This window comes from Dromiciops gliroides, chromosome 1, assembly GCF_019393635.1.
Source record: "Dromiciops gliroides isolate mDroGli1 chromosome 1, mDroGli1.pri, whole genome shotgun sequence".
Taxonomy (NCBI): domain Eukaryota; kingdom Metazoa; phylum Chordata; class Mammalia; order Microbiotheria; family Microbiotheriidae; genus Dromiciops; species Dromiciops gliroides.
Genome location: NC_057861.1, coordinates 48,452,881 through 48,471,381, shown reverse-complemented (window position 1 = coordinate 48,471,381; position 18,501 = coordinate 48,452,881). Strand labels below are relative to the sequence as shown.

General features: G+C 52.1%; 1 protein-coding gene across 3 annotated transcripts in view; it reads left to right on the top strand.

The window, feature by feature from the left end:
• PALM (paralemmin) overlaps positions 1-18,083 on the top strand; it is a 31,081-nt gene extending 12,998 nt beyond the window's left edge. For 2 of the 3 annotated variants that reach the window (XM_043975176.1, XM_043975178.1), the window contains exons 2-9: positions 2,663-2,711; positions 4,946-5,026; positions 5,693-5,823; positions 7,889-8,030; positions 9,007-9,028; positions 9,846-9,905; positions 12,084-12,215; positions 13,907-18,083. In XM_043975176.1, coding sequence (XP_043831111.1) covers positions 2,663-2,711; positions 4,946-5,026; positions 5,693-5,823; positions 7,889-8,030; positions 9,007-9,028; positions 9,846-9,905; positions 12,084-12,215; positions 13,907-14,439 — 1,150 coding nt within the window. In that variant the 3' untranslated portion in view covers positions 14,440-18,083. The remainder of the gene's footprint in view (positions 1-2,662; positions 2,712-4,945; positions 5,027-5,692; positions 5,824-7,888; positions 8,031-9,006; positions 9,029-9,845; positions 9,906-12,083; positions 12,216-13,906) is intronic. The other variant, XM_043975177.1, reaches the window with a different exon arrangement.
• The last annotated feature ends 418 nt before the right edge of the window (positions 18,084-18,501 follow it).

The window sequence follows — 18,501 nt, the reverse complement described above, 5'->3', positions numbered from 1 at the left end:
TAGGGGCAGAATCAAGATTGGAATCCAGGCCCCCTGGCTCCCAAGCTCGGATAGTTTCTGTGTCTGGGGCTTAGGTGTGGGGCACATAGTACTCATTCCCTTGCTGGTGACTCAGTGGATGGCTCTTGGTGACTCTGCTGGCCAGTTGGTGCCCCAGAGTTGACTGAGAGAAATTTGGGATAAAGTGGCATGGGGCTTCCCACTGGAGAGTACCAGTGGGTCAAAACAGGCGCCAAGAGTCCCTGGTATCTAGGCAGCTTTGGGCACTGACTGTCGAAGCAGCTAGGTTGGGTAGTGGTAGATAAAGTGCTGAACCTGGAATCTGGAAGACCCGAGTTTTAAAAAAATCTGGCCTCAGACACTAGCTGTGTGACCCTGGGGAAGTCACTTTACCTCTGCCTTAGTATTCTCAACTATAAAATGGGGTTAATAATAGCACCTCCCTCACAGGGTTGTTTTGAGGATCAAATGAAATGATATGTATAAGGTAGTTTAGCAAAGTGCTGGACATATAAGTGTTTTCCCTTATTCCCTTCACTGTTAGAACATCTCCCCTCACTTCCTTGGGGCTCCTCCTGACAGAGAACTTAGACCACTAAGGTAGATAATTGCTGCTGCTCATATTTCTAGCTCCTTCTGGTTTCAGGTTTTCTGCTCTGTTTTCCTTTCCGTGAAAGGGGCAGAGAATTTGGAGGATGCTTAAACAGGGCCGGCCAACTAGTCAGCTTCTAACTGTGTCCTTGGCCTTGTTGGGGGCATATGGGGAGACATAGTTATATTTACTTAGTTTAGCCAGGACAGGTTTCTGGTGTTTAAATAGGAACTTTTATTTGGAAATTGAAAGCTGTCAAAATACAGGACAGCGTTTGTAGGTTTCTGATGGGTGAGCAAATTGTTCAGAGATCTGGGGTTCAGAGGATTTGGGGATCATAGATTTAGAGCTGAGGGACCTTGACATGTCCTCTAACCTCCTCGATGGTCCTGGCTTTGCTTCTGATTTGATGCATGACTTTGAGCAAACCATTTCCCCTTTGTTTCCCACTTTTTAAAACAAGGGAGGTTGCATTTATTTGCTTTTTAAGGCCTTTATGAGGCCTTTAAAAAAAAGGCATTTATAAGGCCCTTCTGTGTCAAATGGGAATGATAATCTTTTTTTTTTTTTTTTGGTGAGGCAGTTGGGGTTAAGTGACTTGCCCAGGGTCACAAAGCTAGTAAGTGTCAAGTGTCTGAGGCTGGATTTGAACTCAGGTCCTCCTGACTCCAGGGCCAGTGCTCTGTCCACTGTACCACCTAGCTGCCCGAGGGAATGATAATCCTTGTGATATTCCCCACCCCACAGGATTAGTTGTTTGTGGGAACTGTTCTTTGCCAACTGGAAAGCAGGGTGTAAAAACTGGGGGCTTCAGGTTCCCAGCCTGGGCCTCTCCAGATTTAGGGGCCCCTGCCGGAGGCAAAAGAAGGGCAGATCACATGATCCAGGGCATCGGGTCCAAACGTCTCACTTTACAGTTGAGGAAATTGACCCACAGAAGAGAAGGGACTTGTCCAAGGTCATCATCATCCCATCATGTTTGGAGTAAAGCCAGAGACTGTAAAATGAGGAAGTTGGGTCAGATGACACCTTCCAGCTCTAAACAGATGATCCTGTGAAACCTAGACTTTCTGACACCCAGGTGTTGACCCCATGCCCTCTGACCCGGAATACTGCATTTTTCTCTTTTTTGGATTTACCACACTTAATCTAGAGTTCTCTTGTTCTAAGCAAAGGACTATCCCAGTGCTTTCTCCTCTCTGTCCCCTACCTGACTCCAGAGAGGTGCAAATTTAGGGCCAGATCTCTTCTTTGGAAGAGAAGCAATTGATAACCTCAGCCCCGGCTGTAATTTCAGCTCCAAGGGCACCAGGGGCAGGGAAAGGTGGGAGGTGGTGGTGATCATTCTGCTATGGGCTGGGGGGCAGGAATCAGGTGGTAGGGTAGTCCTGTCCTCTGTGCTGAGCTGGGCCCTAGGACGGGCTGTTTGGCCAGGATAGCCAGGAACCAGACACAACATGGGGAGGATTAGGGTCCCTGGCTCCTAACCAGAATCTCCCATCCCAACCACTCAGCATTTCCCCTGCTCATCAGAAAGGCCCTCCTGGGTGTGTTGCTGTTCTAAGCAGTCCTGGGCTTATTGGGGATTTGTGTCCGAGGATCTCAAAGCACTTCGCAGACAGAGGAATGCACCAGCTGGGGTGACTCGGTTCTATTTTATTGTGGGAAACAGAAGTATACCCCCCACCACCACTTATGTCAAACTTGGCTTAATAGCTGATGCTCCACGATCCTGTCCTAGGGACAAGAGGAAGGCTTATTGTGGGGAGGGAGGGTATTGGTAAAGACTGGAAATTCCTGCCAAAGCAATCTTGGACACCTTCCTGGAGGAGGTGGCATTTGAAGGGGGAAAGGGAAGCAAGTTGAGGGGGCAGCAGAGAAGAGAGGTCACCATGGGGAACCTGGCCTTTTTCTGCTGAGTGACAGGGACACCCTGGTCTGAAGGGAGGAGAGAGGACTCCTGCCTTTAGGGAGCCTCCCCTTTGGGAGAGGGTCACAGTCATGTCTTCAAGGAGTCCACTCAAGCCTGTCTATGACTTCATTCTACTTTCTTGTTTGTTTTTTTAACAGAGTTTCTGTAGAGACCACCTTCCAACAGGAAAGGCTGCAGGCCATTGCGGTGAGTGCCCTGATATCATTCCCTCTAATCCTATAAAGGCTTTAGTGAAGCTGGATTAAGCTTTTTTTTTGGGGGGGGGGTGTCACTGTGTCACTTGTGACCATAGTCATTTAATTTCCCTGGGCCTCAGTTTCCCCATCTGTAAAATGGGAGGAGGGGGTTTCAAATTGATGACCTCTAAGGTCCTTCTCTATCTATGATCCTTTAATTCTTTCTACTTCCCCCAGCCTCAGTTTTCTCATCTATGAAATGGGTTTTGACTTAATGGCCTGTGATGACCCTTCCAGCTCACCATTTAGGATCCCAAGATCCTTTGACTTCCCTGGGCCTTACTTACTTTTCTGTAAAATGTTGGATCTCCTCAAGGCCAACCCCTAGGGCTGGTGATGAGTTTCTCTCCGCATTTGGCTTCTAAGCTGATTCTTGGACAACAAATGACATGATCAGTTATTACCTGGTCCATACCCGAAGCCTTTCCAGCCTGGGGACAACCTGCCAGAGCTCTGGCTCCATTGGCAGAGGCCTCAGCAACGCAGGGTCACCTCTACACCACAGTGACGCATTGGCGGAGAGCTTCAGTGTTGCAATTATAGAGATAATTCAGTATTTTTCAGGATATCCGTGATTAAAGTTAATTAATAGTAATGAATCCTGTATTCATATACTGCTTTGCATTTTAGAAAACTTCCTCACGCATGGCCCCATTTAATCGCAGTGACACAAGACGTGGGTTGGCACAGTCGATAGCTGGCTAGCTTTGAGATCAGGAAGGGAGGGTTCAGGGCCTGTCCATGCCATATATCCAGGCTGTGTGACCCTGTAAAGTTCAGGCAAGCACTCTGAAACTATCAGTTGCAGAGAATGTGCATCCCTGTGTTAAGTGGGAGTTTTTATACTTGGAAATTTCCTATATGGATGAAATCACTGATGCATTTTTTAAAAAGGGCCCTTTCTATTTTTTAGTGAGGCAGTTGGGGTTAAGTGACTTGCCCAGGGTCACACAGCTAGTAAGTGTTAAGTGTCTGAGGCTGGATTTGAACTCAGGTCCTCCTGACTCCAGGGCCGGTGCTCTATCCACTGCGCCACCCAGCCGCCCCTAAAAAGGGCCCTTTCAATAGTTGGACAATGATTGTCATCCCCAACTGTACAACTTGGACAATAGTATATTTCAGGAACATTGGTTTGAATTCTGGTTGGGCCATCGCAGCTGTGTGACCTTGGATAAATCACCTCACCTCTGGCACGCACTTTCATCCCATGTTAAAATGATGGGTTTGGATTCAGTGATATCAGCTCTGAATCCTATGATAAATCTCCCTGCCCCTGGGGGTAGCTAGGTGGCACAGTGGATAGAGCACCAGCCCTGGATTCAGGAGGCGCTGAGTTCAAATCTGACCTCAGACACTTGACACTGACTAGCTGTGTGACCCTGGGCAAGTCACTTAACCCCAATTGCCTCACCCCCCCCCAAAAAAAAAGAGCCCCAGAATGGGACAGGCATTCATCCAAGGTCACACAGTGAAATAGTCGGACTAGATGAAGAGACCTAGAACCCTGGGCTCCTGACCCCAACCTTTTTCAAGTTGGCCACATGACATGATGACAATATACCATATCTTGTCTGTGAGTTGGCAGACCAGAGGGACAGTCTCAGTTTAAGCTTAGCGTGGGATATGATATCTCTTTCCTCCTTTGTACTCTTTAAAATGAGAGGATTGGACACTACTCCCTCCTCACCAAGAGGGGGTGGACATACTGAGGCACATTTTTTAGATCATGCCAATGTAGGAATTTGAATTTGCATATTGGTAATAAGAATTTCAGGTTTTCTTTTTTCTTTTTAATGGGAGTAGGAGTGGGAAGGAGATAAAATACATTTTTTTTTGCAAGTAAAAGTTAAATTTAAAATTTAAATGAAAAAAGAGGGTTGGAATGGTCTCTAAGGACTTATTGGCTCTGAGATTCCGAACCTTGCATAATGGGTGTGATTTAACTTAGAAGTTTAGAAATCTCAGGTTAAAAATTCATTGGTAGATAATGACACCTGCTGGTGGTGGGTGGTATTGCAACCTAGCTCTGTTAGCTATTATCCTAACCCAGAGCAAGGGCAGGAAAACCAAGCCCAGGGTCCCACCAAGTGAGGAATTATGAGATCCAAAGCATATGAGAAAATAGGTTGGTTGGAAGCCCTTTCCTGGGACTGATTTTTTTCTCCCTTCACATCTTCCCCCTAGGAGAAGAGAAAGAGGCAAACTGAAATTGAGAATAAACGGCGGCAATTGGAAGATGACCGGCGGCAGCTGCAGCATTTAAAGGTACCTGTCCCTACAGGTGACTATGCCCCAGCAACCTCCCCTTTCCTTTATATAGGAGCCAGAAGAAGAGGAGTGATTTCCTTAACATAGTCAATGGGAGATGGTCTCTGAGGCAGGAGACTAAGTAAGCTCCTCAACATAGCTCTAGCTCTGGGTTCAAACCCCAACTCTGCCATTTACCACCTGTAGATCACTTAACCTTTCTTTCTTTTTTTTTTTTTTTTAGTGAGGCAATTGGGGTTAAGTGACTTGCCCAGGGTCACACAGCTAGTAAGTGTCAAGTGTCTGAGGCCGGATTTGAACTCAGGTACTCCTGAATCCAGGGCTGGTGCTCTATCCACTGCGCCACCTAGCTGTCCCCACTTAACCTCTTTCTGCCTTAGTTTCCTCATCTGTAAAATGAGGGAGTTGGAGGGGCAACTAGGTGGTGAATTCAGGAGGACCTGAGTTTAAATCCAGCCTCAGACACACCCAACAACCTCTCTGTGCTCTGAGATTTATAAATTGCAGAGGAGGAATTGGCAAGGAGGAAGTACCTCATGGGGAACCCTTTACACCGTGAAATTGTGGGTTCAGCCCCTCTCCCTGTGATCCTGTGAGTTGCTCGATGTTCAGGCCTGAGTTTTGTGGTGGGGGAAATCACCCACTCCTGTCTGTCCTTCGCAGTCCAAGGCCCTTCGGGAGAGATGGCTGCTGGAGGGGGCTCCCTCCACCGATTCCCAGGAGGATGAGGTGATGAAGAAGCAGATGCAAGATGATGAACAGAAGGTCAAGCAGTTGGAGGATTCTATCCTGAGGTGGGGAGGCAGTGCTTCTTGCCTTGGTGGTGGTGGTGGGTGGTATGGAGGGCTTTGGCCTGACCCAGTAGCAGCCATAACTCAATCAGTAAGCATTTATTAAGCACCTACTATGTACTGCACTAGGCATGAGAATGCAAAGACAAAAATGAAACAGTCCCTGATCTCTGGGAGCTGATATTTGACTAGGGGAGACTACACAGACACAGACACACACACAGACACACACACACATAAAACAAACAGGTGGTCATTGGTCTGAATGGGGAGATAAGGCCTTTGCCTCATCTGAGCCGGAGATGAGGCTGAGTGGGGTGAGGGATAGAGCCTAGGCTGCTGGTGCCGGCAGGGGGAAGGGCATCTATCCGACTGAGAGGTGCTGGGAATGTAATCCCAGGGGGACCCCCCTGGCTCCTGGCCCATCCCACCATTAGCCAGTGGACTCTCTCTTCCCTCCACGGAAGCCAGAGACTGAGGCCAAGCCAGAAGCCCAGGGAGGGGGAGGGGATCAGAGAGAAGATTCCTGGCTAAGACAAAGCCTCGGTCCAGGCAGGGGGACATCCGGGCTGGAACCTCAGGATCCTATGCAGAGAAGGAGACAACCTCCCGCAGTTGTTCCCTCCCAGAACTCCAGGCTAAGGAATTATTGTGTCCAAGCCTCTCATTTTGCAGAAGAGGGAAACTGAGCTTCCATGGAGGGAAGAGACTGACAGAAGGCCATGCAGTGAATCAGGGCAGGGCCAAGGCTTGAACCCAAGGTCTCTCACTTTCAGAGACAGCACTCTCCTCTAAAGAGATATTTGTAACGCATTTGACATAGTGCTTGGCACAGTAAGGCTCCCAGCAGAAGGGGAAAATTGTGCAATGCCCCCTGTGACTCCAGAGAACCGCTAAACGAGGGGAGTGTGAAGGAGGCCCCTAGACACCCCCACAATCCCAGACCCCTTCACCTAGGTTTTTGTATCTCGACCAAGAGTCCTTCCCTGAGGGAGAACGTCTCTCCTGGGTCCAAGATGGGGCAGCACCCACCTGTTCCTTTTCCCTAGCTCTGTGATTGCTAGAATTGGCTGGGGGCTAGAGACCCTGTGCAGTTCTGCCCCTGGCTTTGGGAAGGGTGTGGTCACCTGGGGAGGCCGGGCCGAGTGACCTCTGGCTCAGCCCAGAAGGAAGCCACACCCTGTGGGCTCACCACCCCACCCGAGCCAGCTGTGTTTGGCTTGGGAGTGGGTGGGAAGGATTTGGGAAAGGGAGGGCTATTGAACAGTGGGAAAACCTGGGTCCTGTGAGTTATTCTTTCCAGAGATTTATTGTGCTTGGGAAGTGGGTGTCTCTGGTCTGGTTCCCCTGTCACTCTAGGAGAGAGAAAGGGTGTGGTCGTTGGCAGGTCTCAAAGCCCCCTGGAACTTACCTCTCTGCCTGATGTTCTCTTCCCTCTCCTCCCCTGCTCTCTCCCTCCTCCTAACACCCCCCCCCCCCACGTTTGTATCTTGAAAGAGACTCAGGTTAGGCACCACAAGACCTGTGTTCAAATCCAGACTCCAGCTGTGCGATCCTGGGGGAAAGTGCCACAGTTTCCTGGCTGTGACTTAGTTTCTGTATCTGTAAAATGAAGACTAGGTAATCTCTAAGCATCCACTCAGACCTTCAGTGACTAGTTATGTCAAAGGCAATTACCAAGGCGGCTAGGTGGCGCAGTGGTTAGAGCACCGGCTCTGGAGTCAGGAGGACCTGAGTTCAAATCCGGCCTCAGACACTTACTAGCTGTGTGACCCTGGGCAAGTCACTTAACCCCCATTGCCCCACAAAAAAAAAAGGCAATTCCCTGGATTTTGCTAACGAGCTGAGAGGCAGGTTATTACTCACAGATTGTCAGAGCTAGAGGCGTGCTTAGAGATCGTCAAATCCAAGACCTTCATTTTACAGATGAGGAAACAGGTTCTGAGAAGGGCAGGGAGCTGCCCAAAGGTGGGTCAGTGGCCGCGCTGTCTGACTTTACAGCCCTGGGATCTGTCCATTGGGCATCCCTGATACCCTGGGCCTCAGCAAAGGTTCCGTCCTCCCTTAGGTTGGAGACTGAGCTAGAGATCCTGGAGACGGGCGACTCAGTGCCAGCTACCAGGGAGAATGTGGTGGTGCCAGCCCAGGCCCCTGCCCCAAGCCCGGTGAAGGAGGAGAGGAAGGAGGAGAAGATTCTTAATTCCCAGAAGGTGAGGTCTCTGCAGCAAGGAGATGCCTGGAGGGTTGGAGACATTGGCCTCCTCAGGGGACCCCCCAGTGCCAGGGGGATGGAAGAGGAAGGAGGGCAGTGTCAATGGGGGAGGGCTTCCTGGAGGAGTGAACAACCCGGCTTCTGCATCCCTGCCCGGAGGCTCTTTTCGATCCCAGTGTCCCCTCCTCCCTCCCGGTGGTAGCTGCCGGATGCTGTCCACCCCAGGCAGTTTCCTCCCTAAGATGATTCCATTTGACCCCTGTCAGCCGGGCCAGGACACACCTGGCCTTCCTGGAACCAAAGCCAGAGTGTCCTGGACCCTCTGCTCTTCCTCTCTTCCCTGGTCTCCCATCTCTTCCCCTTGGGGCCCTGTTCCCAGGAGCCTGGTCCTACCCAACCCTTCCCAACTAACCCTACTCTTCCTGGTCCTCCTCTGCCTGATCCAGTGGGATCCAGAACATCAGGGCGCTAAGGGGCTTCGGAGATTGTCTAGTTTAGCCCCATTTTAGAGATGGAGAAAGAAGCTCAGTTAGGGCTTCTCCTAAGGTTATATTGAGTCGCTCCCACTCTCCCCTAGTGACCTCCCTCCCCTTCCCCCCAGTGTGCTGTGCTCTCCGAGAGTAAAAAAAAAATGTATATTGACACATTTTTATGTGTAGTCTGCAGTTTAAACATTTCTCTGTGACTTTCTTAAGTCTTGACAATAAAACAATAAACAAAGCCTTTGATTTGTGGCATTTGCCGATCTCTGAGATGTAAATGTTCACGTTGGAAATCTAGTAATTAGATCTCCAGATGCCCCTGGCTCCCTCTCATTTTTGCTTTTTCTGGCTAATGCTGGGGGACCTGGGGAGGTGGAGAGAAGGAAGTCTGGGTAATAGGGAAGGATACCAAAGCCCAGCCTGCCCTGGGAGAGTCTGGGGGACCAGGCCATGGAAACCTCATGGTGACCTTTCCCCCGTTTTCCCTTGCAGACCCCAGTGGCCTCACCCAGAGGTAAGTTTCTGGGGTCCTTGGGGCTGGGAGGGTTACTGTGAGATTGTGGGGGGGGGGGTTGATAAGTGGTGCCCTCTGGTGGTCAGATCTAGGACGCAGGGGAAGTTAGCCAGATGTTTCTCTACCCGGTTCCCCTGCAGAAGCTCAGAATAGCGAGTGGTTAAAACTAAAAGGATGTTTAGAGACCCTCCTTAAACCCTTCATTTTTCTTAGATGGAGAAGAGGCAAAGACCCAGGGAAGGAAAGTGAGAACTGAAGCGAAATTGATTCCTAGTCTCCCCAAATGCATTGCAATTCTGCGTCTCTTCTCTCCCCCAGTCTCCCCACAACCCCTGTTGCTTGTCTCCCTAAGAGAGTCAGTCTAGAATTCTCTTTTTTTTGTGTGTGTGAGGCAATTGGGGTTAAGTGACTTGCCCAGGGTCACACACAAGTGTTAAGTGTCTGAGGCCGGATTTGAACTCAGGTCTTCCTGAATCCAGGGCAGGTGCTCTATCCACTGCGCCACCTAGCTGCCCCGAGAGAGTCAGTGTAGATGGTGGAAAGAGCCCTGGCTGTGGGGACACCAAATCCAGGCTCTGTAAATTTGGGGCCCCGTCTGAAAATTGAGAATGTTGGATTGGACGATTCCTATGGACTCTTCCTGCTCTAAACCCTAAGATGATATTTTTCTGAGCAAGTTCCTTGTGTTTGGGTCTTAGTCTCTGTCTTTGACCTGGGGTTTTTCCTCTGGGGTATGCATCTTGGCCTCAGGGTTCTTGGGGCAGGGCTAGGTTCTGTGTGTTAATCACGTCTCCTGATTCTGCTTCTTCTTGAGCAGAGAAGAAGGTCACCAGCAGCCCCATGAAGATGGTGGAAGGCACTGAGATGATGAAGGCAGGTGGGTGATGACCCTCTTTCTCCCTTCTGCTCCCCCCCCCCCTGGAGAGCTTTGGGCCAGCCCCTGCTGCCAGGGAAGGGTCCATTGCCCTCTGGAACCACCTCCCTGGCTCACCCTCCATAGCCGCCCATGCCATTTGGCCAACTTTTAGTTATCTGGAAGTATGGATTAGCTCTACTGAAGATGACACACTAACTAACCTGCTATGGGCTAGTGAAAGCATCCCATGGTGGCAGGGCTAGGAGCAGTAGTGGGGAGGGGCTTAGGCTTGTAGATTATAGGTGATTTTTCATCATCTGGGATTAGTCAGGGCTGGGGGCTGCTGAGAGTTAGCTGTGGGCCTGGTCCAGAAATAAGTACTGGGTGGGAAGGACTTTGCTCTGAAAGCCTGGTCCAGAGTTCTCAGAGGGCTTCTCGGGTCATGCTACTTACTGCAACAGAACTTCTGCGCGGAGGCCTTCCCGGGCGCCTCTGCTCAGAGCCCTGGGTCTCTCCACATGGGACGCTCTGTCTGCCACCCCTCATGGGCTGGCCCGCCTGCTTTGGCTGCCCCTCAAACGCCACCGTCCCCTCCTTGGAGGAGCGGGCTCACTCGCATGATCGCCTTAACCCAACTCTGCCTCGCTGCTTCCAAGTCCCGAGTGCCTCCAGTTGTCTGGATCAGCCAATTTTCCCTCCTGCCTGTGGCACTATCACCCCTACAAGGCCCCAGCCCTGTCTGGCCTGGTCTCAGGGGAACCGGCTCATTCTTCCAACAGAGGGAAGGAACACTGAAGACGGCAGGGTGCAGGATGACTGAGTTTTGTGAACCCCCAGGTCCTGGAGTGACAGCAGACACTTGCAGGCAGGCTGAGGAGTACCTGTTAACACAGCATGCATCCTCTCCTAAGGCTGCTTGGTTCTGAACGAGGGAGAGCTGGAACCCAGATGGGGAGAATATGAGTTTGGAGGCCAGGCTAGGCTACACTGTGAGCCTTTTGTGTAGGAAACTCACCCAGCCAGGGCAGAAGAGTTACCTTGGGAAAGAGGGGAAGGGGAGACGAGGCCCCCGAGAGTCTCCATTGTTCCCCTCCCGAGTGGAGACTATGAACCATTCTGCATGACTTTGAGAATCCAAAAGGATATTAACAGGCCAGAAGAGTGGACCAGACCTATTGGAATAAAGATAAATCTTAGGTCCTATATCTGTGTTCAAAAGCAGAAAATAAGTTCCCAAGTGATTGGGGTAGGCATGGCTAGACACAGCAATTCATAGAATGTCAGGAGTTCTAGCGAGCTCCAGGTTCTTTGTGCAGCTGGAGTGTGGTGGGGTCCCCCAAAAGACCAGAACATGGGCAGGTGATGGCCAAGTTCTCCTCTTCCCTAGTCAGGCGACCAAGAGGCCGGGCTTTAGGTTTAGGGCTTTGTCTTAGCACCTCATTAGATTGTAAGCTCCCTGTGGGCAGAGACTGTCTTTTGCCTCTTAGTAAGTACAGTGCCTGGCACAAAGTAAGCGCCTAATAAATGTTAACTGATCAATCAATTGATTTGTTAGGAAGGAGATTGATAAGCAGACGAGGGTGATCCGGGTGATGAGGGAACATGTGCCGTAAGAGGGTTGGGGGAAGGAATTGGGAACTAATACCCTGAAGGAAAGAGACAAGGTGTGGACAGTGGGGAGAGAGGGTAGATGTTGGGTCATCTACTGTACACCCCTCACTCATATACGTCCTGTGATCTTAGTATTGAAAGGTGGAATGGAATTTAAAGATCATCAAGGGTAACCACCCTCATTTTACAGATGGAGAAATCGGGGTTCAGTAAGGGGAAGTGACCCGAGGTCACACAAGTTGGACTGTTAGGATTCGAACCCTGGTCTTCTGACTCCAAAGCCAGTCCTCAGTATGGTCTGTGTTGAAGAAGGGGCAGCGACTGGAAGGGAATTTGAAGGCCCAAACTGAGGGGGGGATTTGCCAGAGATCACCCAGATAAGCCAGGATTTGAAGCCTGGGCCTGTGACTCTTAGCTTCTTCCTGCAGTGGAGCCTTGCTCCTTGTGTGGTCACCGCACCTGCCTCTGCTTGGCTCCTTCCTCTTCGGCTTGCCTGCCTTGTTCCTTTGCTCGCACCTGCTTGGCCCAAGGTCGGGGCTGGGGCCTGGGATGCTCGTGTGGTAATTCCTGTCCCCCTTTGTGTCTCAGCCATGTACTCTGTGGAGATAACCGTGGAAAAGGATAGGGTGACTGGAGAGACCAAAGTTCTGTCCAGCACCACCCTGCCCCCTCAGGAGCCCTTTCTGCAGGGAGTGAAGGTGTATGAGGACGAGATGAAAGGTAGGCCCCCAGCCTCGCTTGGGGTGAGGCCCTGATGCTGCCTGACTGCCCCCGTGCTGGAGGAGTGATGATCGGGGCCCCTGGAGCCCCTCGAGGTGCCGAGGATCCCCTATACCCCCGAGGGTTCATCTTCTGCCTGCAGCCCCCGATGGCTTGGCTTGGCTCACAGTCTACAAAGGCTGCAGCTCGGGACACATAGCTGAAAGACGCTGGTGCCCTGGGAGACGCAATGGCCAAAGAATGTTAGAGCTAGAAGGAACCGAGAACACTGAGTCGATTAATCTCCTGTTTTACATTTGGTGGGAATCTGGGGCCCAGAGAGTGGAACAGCTTGGCCAAGGTCACTCGGCCTGTGGGCTCCCTTCTGATGTTTCTCCTTGATTCCTCCCGCCCCCCTCCTTCCACCATAGGGCCCTCTCACCGATAACCTGGACACTACTCCTGGGGGACTTCCGAGCCAGCCAAACTGGACCCGGGTTGCCTAGTGACAGAAAGGTGATCCATCTCCATGGCAGCCGTGGGCTGGCAGGATCCCTGACCCCACTCCAGCCTCTTGGAGCAGAGGTTTTGGCAGCCTGAGTGTGCCTTCTCCCTCCCAACCCTCACTACTCCCTCCCAGTGCCCTGGGCTCACCCTGACCCTGTGCCAACCCGGTGCCCAGATTGGATGGAGCACTGGTGCCACCCAGTGGTCAGAGCAGCAGCTCCTCCTCCCCGCCAGCTTGGCCCTGCCTGGTTTTCTATTCAGAGGAGGCTCAGGCTGGGGGCCCCCATTGGGATCTCACTCCCAGGCTGCTGATGTTTGCAGGAATTCAACACTCCCCATCCCCGAGCTGGGGAAAAAGCCGAGGGCCAGGCGCCAGGGAGGCTGGAATTCCAACCCCGCTGCTCTGCTGAACTGGCTGTGTGATTTTGGGGAGGTCACCTGCCCTCTCTGTACCTTCCTTATCTGTAGAAAGGGGGTGATTTACTGTCTTCCTTTTACCCCACCCCCTCAGGGACGTGGCCACAGAGAGTTGCGGCGAAAGTGAAAGTGGTTTTAAGTTCTGAGGTCAAAGTTCTCAAAGGATCCTTAGCTTCCAATCCACTGACCTTTGGGGCAGTCTTGGTCAGAGCCGAGGGGAGACAGGCGTTAGAATCAAAGCATGTCAGAGCCGCAAGGACCCTTGGGGTCAACTCTTTTTTTGACTCCCTCATTTTACAGTTGTGGAAACTGAGGCCTAGGGGAAAGATGGGACTTACACAAGGGTACCCCAAAAAAGGGAAGAGCCAGGATTATCCGAGTTAGGGTTTTGTCCACCACACATTTAGTCAAACCCTTCAGGATCCTCTCTATTACCTCGGGGTTACCCCTCTTGGTTACCACAGAAAGAAGAGAATCATTCATCCCCAGGTCTAAGTTCAAACCTCTTCAGCTTGTTACTGTTTACCATAGGAGGGAGAGAATCAATTCTCTCAGGTCTAAGGTCAAAGCTCTTGACCTCCACAAAGTGCCCGTTACTGATTACATGAAGAGGGAGAGATGCAATTCTGCATCCAAGCTGAGGCCTCTCCAGCCCCAAGGGACACCTTGTTACCGTAGGACCAGGTCAAGCCCCGGCTGCAGCAGCTCTGTTCAGGGCCCCCTTCCCAAGGCCACCCAGTCTCACAGTCTTGTCTCTCGTCTCTTTCCTTCCTTCTCGTCTCCTACAGTGGTCCATGCAGTGGACGCCACCGCAGAGAATGGTATTCACCAGTTGAGTTCGTCAGAGGTAGATGAGCTGATCCACAAAGCAGATGAGGTGACGCTGAGTGAAGTGACGGTGACGGCGGCCCCCGAGGCCCGGGGGACCCCTGAGGTGGCCAGGTCCACGCCCCGGCGGGAGATCACCGGGGTCCAGGCACAGCCAGGTGAGGCCTCGGGCACTGAGGCAAGCCAGGAGCAGCCGGTCACTATGATCTTCATGGGCTACCAGAATGTGGAGGATGAGGCCGAGACCAAGAAAGTCCTGGGCTTACAGGACACCATCAAGGCTGAGCTAGTTGTGATCGAGGACCCAGCCCCGCCCAATGGGAGTGCCCAGGAACCATCAGCCACTGCCGCCACCACCGCCCCAGACACCAAGGAAGAGAACCAACTTGGGGAGAAGGCCGGTCTCCAAACCCCGCCACTAGATGTCACAGCCAGCGCAGACAAAGACCTGGATATGAAGAAACAGCGTTGTCGATGTTGTTCTGTAATGTGAGGCCCCCCCAGGGCCTGTCATCCTCTGGCCCTGACATCGCCTTTGAGCCATCTCTGTGCCGTGCCCTTGCTGGCCATACTGCCGAGGCCCAGCGTCTTCACACACACCTCAGACAGACGATAGACACACACACATATACACACACACACACACACACACATGCACATGGACACACTCACGTGCACACCCCAGATTTAATTGACATGAAAATCTCTTTATGAAACAAATAAAATATACCCATACCTGTTTCCCCTGCAACCTCTAACGTGTTCTTAACACACCATACCCAGAAATAAACACACACACCCCGTGTACACACCAAACACTCAGACACACACAGATTGATGCCCAGTCACCCAGACACACTCAGAGAATGATGCACACTCTTCCAAAAACACATATACTATTTGGTCACACTGAGAAATATTGTCTGCAGGAACCCAGGACCAGATCACAACTCAACATAGATAAACACATGCACACACCACAGAAGCACTCCAGATACAGACAAGTGCATCCATACGGACACACGGACATTCAGATAGACAGAGACATCGATTCAGCGACACTTACTCAACCTAGCCGCGGTCCCCTATTTACTCATTTACAAACACACAGGTGTACTCTTGTTCTCCCCACCTTCTTAAACAAGGACGAGGACCGTGCGGTTTGTAAAGGGTTCACAACCCTGCCTTGCTGATGGAGCGCAGTAGCATGGGCAGTCCCTGCCTTCAGCCTGTGCCCGCGGGCGGGGGTGGGGGTGGGTGGCCTGCTGAAGGGGCCCGGGGCAGTCTCCTTTTCTATCCTGAAGTGTGGTCCGGTGGAACAAGGGCTGTGTTCAGAGCCCAGCTCTGCAACTTGTTCTCCATGTGACTTTGGGCAAGTCACTTCTCAGACTCAGTTTCCTTATCTGTAAAATGAGGGCGTTGGATAACATGGCCTTGAAGGTCCCTTCCGGCTCTAGATCTTTGGTCCTGTCCTTTGAAGAGGATGGATGGGTTCTCCCACCCGTCTTCTGGAGGTGAGGGCTTTGGCGGGATGCCATCAAGGCATTGAGCCAGATCTGAGCTTCCCCGCCCCCGCCCCGGGAAGCAGTCCCGTTGGGATTCTGCACCTCTGGCTCTGGCTGTGAATGAATTAAGGACTTCCTCTTGGGGGGGCGTTTCCTCCTGGGGTCCCCCGGCTCTCCCTGGGAGCTAGTTATTACTTGGTCCTGCTTGTTCTTGGTGACTCAGGGAGGGCTGTGAGAAAGCAGAACTTGCCTCCTTTCTGGGGGTTGAGGCAGGCATGTGTGGAAGGAGAACCGGAACTGGATTTATGAGACTGTGCGGCCGAGGCCTCAGCTCTGGAGTGGGAGGGCTGGGAGGGTTCTTCCCCAGACACACTCCTGGCACGGATGATGGGATTCGGTGCAGTGAAAACTGGGCTTCCTTCCCTTGCCTTGGTGGAAAGATTCCCAGAACCCTCGCTGTCTTGAGTTTTGCTTGGCAGACTTTTGCTCTTAGAATATAGGGACATTGTTGGAGATGCTGCTCTGATCCCTCAGACCCTCTTCAGGTACAGAGGCCAGGCCTAGAACCTGCTGGTGAGTCTAGACCAGGTACAGAGGCCATGTTTAGAACCTGCTGGTGAGTCTAGACCCAGGTACAGAGGCCAGGTCTAGAACCTGCTGGTGAGTCTAGATCTCCATGCGGGAGTTCCACTCCCCAAAGGGGACAAGACCCAGGCCTCCCAGGGCTAGGCTGTTGAGATGGTCAGTCTGGACCAAACCTGCCCTCCAATGCTGGCCTCCCCCTGGGACCAGATTAGGGTGAGCCAGATGTAGCTGGGATATGAGGTGGCAGGGGGCAGGGCCCTCTATGCCCACCTATGGGCAGCAGGTGCCCCTACAGAACCGCAGCAGTGGCCCTTGGAGACCTTGAAGCCCCTTCCTCTACAGAGGGAGAGCGGAGTTGCAGGAAGTTTGGGTGACTTCCCCACCAGAGGCACCCAACCCTACCCAAGGTAGACCCAAGGCTGTCCGTGGATGTGGCTGCCCCTAGCATGCTTCTTCCCAGCTGACTGCTCCCTTCCCCCCTTGATCCTCTGGGCCCTCTCCATTTGGTGCTTCTCTTCTTGGCTGAGCCAGGCCCGGGGTAGGAGGGGACTTCATTAGGAGCTGCGAAAGAGACTCACCTTTCCCCCTCCCATGCCATCTCCTATCTGCTCTGCTGGCTAATTTGGATTTGGTGGGGGACAAAAGGATGCACCCTAGCCCCTGGCCTAGGATGATCTAGAAAGACCCAAAGTCTTGGAGCTCAGCCCTTACTTCAAGGGGCAAGGGTTAGGCACACCCCAGATGTCATACCCAGGTCCAGTTGTAGGAGCTGGGCTCTTTGTGAGCCCCTCCCTCTGGAGTATCCTGACCTACTTCCCCCTCCCTGCTGAACCGAGGCCAGCTCCCACTGGACTTGATTCTAGGTCTGGGTTTGGTCTATGATGGGCAGTCCTGGCTGGCCTGTTGTCTTTCCTTTACTGGACCAGGGAGTTTGGGAACAAAGACTCCTGCTCTTGCCCAAGTCACCACCACCAGAAAGAGAGCGCCTTTCACATCCTTGACCCCAAGGTCCAAGAGTCCCTGGTTTTGTGAATTCTAAACGCTATAGACTAATGCGCTAGATGTCAGTATCCAGGAAAATTGTATTCTAGGGAGTTTGCAAGTATTTAGAAAGGGAAATAGATGATCACCAGGAACCAGAGTGAGTCCACCAAGATGAAGTCCTGCCCCTCTCAGCCTTTACCCACAGGGTTATTACTGGACTTGTAGGTCATGGAAGGTTTGAGGGCACCCTCACCCGCCCTGCTTTGGGCAGTCCTGACTGGTGTCCCCTGTGGTAGGAATAGGGGGAAGAGAAGGATTTCAATGCTAGTGATATTTTCCCTCCAAATATTAAATATGAAATTATGTGTGTACCTGGAATACTCACGTGGCAGTATGAAACTAGACATAATTTCCCCTTTCTTTTGATCTAATGTCTCCCTGACTGCTGCCACCCCCCAATTCTGGATGTATGCTAGGAATACCCCAGCCTCGATCCCCCAACTGCTCGGAGCCATCTCTTTAGGCCAAAGTTGTCTGTGGTAATGAGTTTGGGTGCCCTCTTCATACACATGCACATGTACACACACTCCTGTCCCCCGATCCCCCAATGTTGGCTTTGAATTCCCAAGACCTCTCCCCACCCCCAGCTCAGTGCTGTGAGCCAGACCCCTTGGGGCCTGGTGGGGGTGGGCTCCCTCCAGGCCAGCACGGCCAAGCAGGTCCCTGCCCTCAACCAGCACCCCCACAATGCCTTGCCATTACCCCCTTTTGGCCCAGAGACCGGAGCAGAGAGGGAAGGAGCTGACCTCTTCGCACCTCCTTCCTTTGCCTCAATTATTCTGTCTTTCCAGCCAGTTGTCCCCTTACCTAAGGTCTCCCCCAACTTTCTGCCCTTTGTGCCTCCCATAAGTGTCCTTCCTTCTCTCTATCCTCTTTCGGTGAAAAGACCCTTAGGAGTTACACTCGCTGTTTGTAACGACAAAACTACCCCACCAAAATCTCTCTTCTCCCTCCCCCTTCCCCTTTGGAGATGCAAATAAACAGTGTGAACAGCTTGCCCCTACCAGCTTCCCTGCTCTCTTTCTTGGGGAGGGTTCAAATCTGGAAGCTCTTCCTGGAGGAGGCAGCATCCCAGGCACCTGTTGTCTGGGGCCCCCAGGCTGGTGGGTGTGCCCATACAGAGCCCTACAAAGCCTGGGTGATTAAGCCATAAAAAGAGGTGGCTGGTGGCTATAGCTGCTGATGCAAGATCCGTGTGGCCCTTCAGGCTCCACTTCCCATATTCCCCCGGGATCCCAAAGGGAAGCTTGCTTGGGGCCACTTTGGTGGACCCACTTCTCCGAGTGGGAGCTGGGTACAGGCGTGGGGCTTCTAGAACATCTCCAGGCTGGGAAGACTCCCCCACAAGACAGGTGAGTCTAGGCCTGAGCCAGGAATTCCAGCCCCCCATTTTTCCTGCTCAAAGCAAAACCATGACCTTT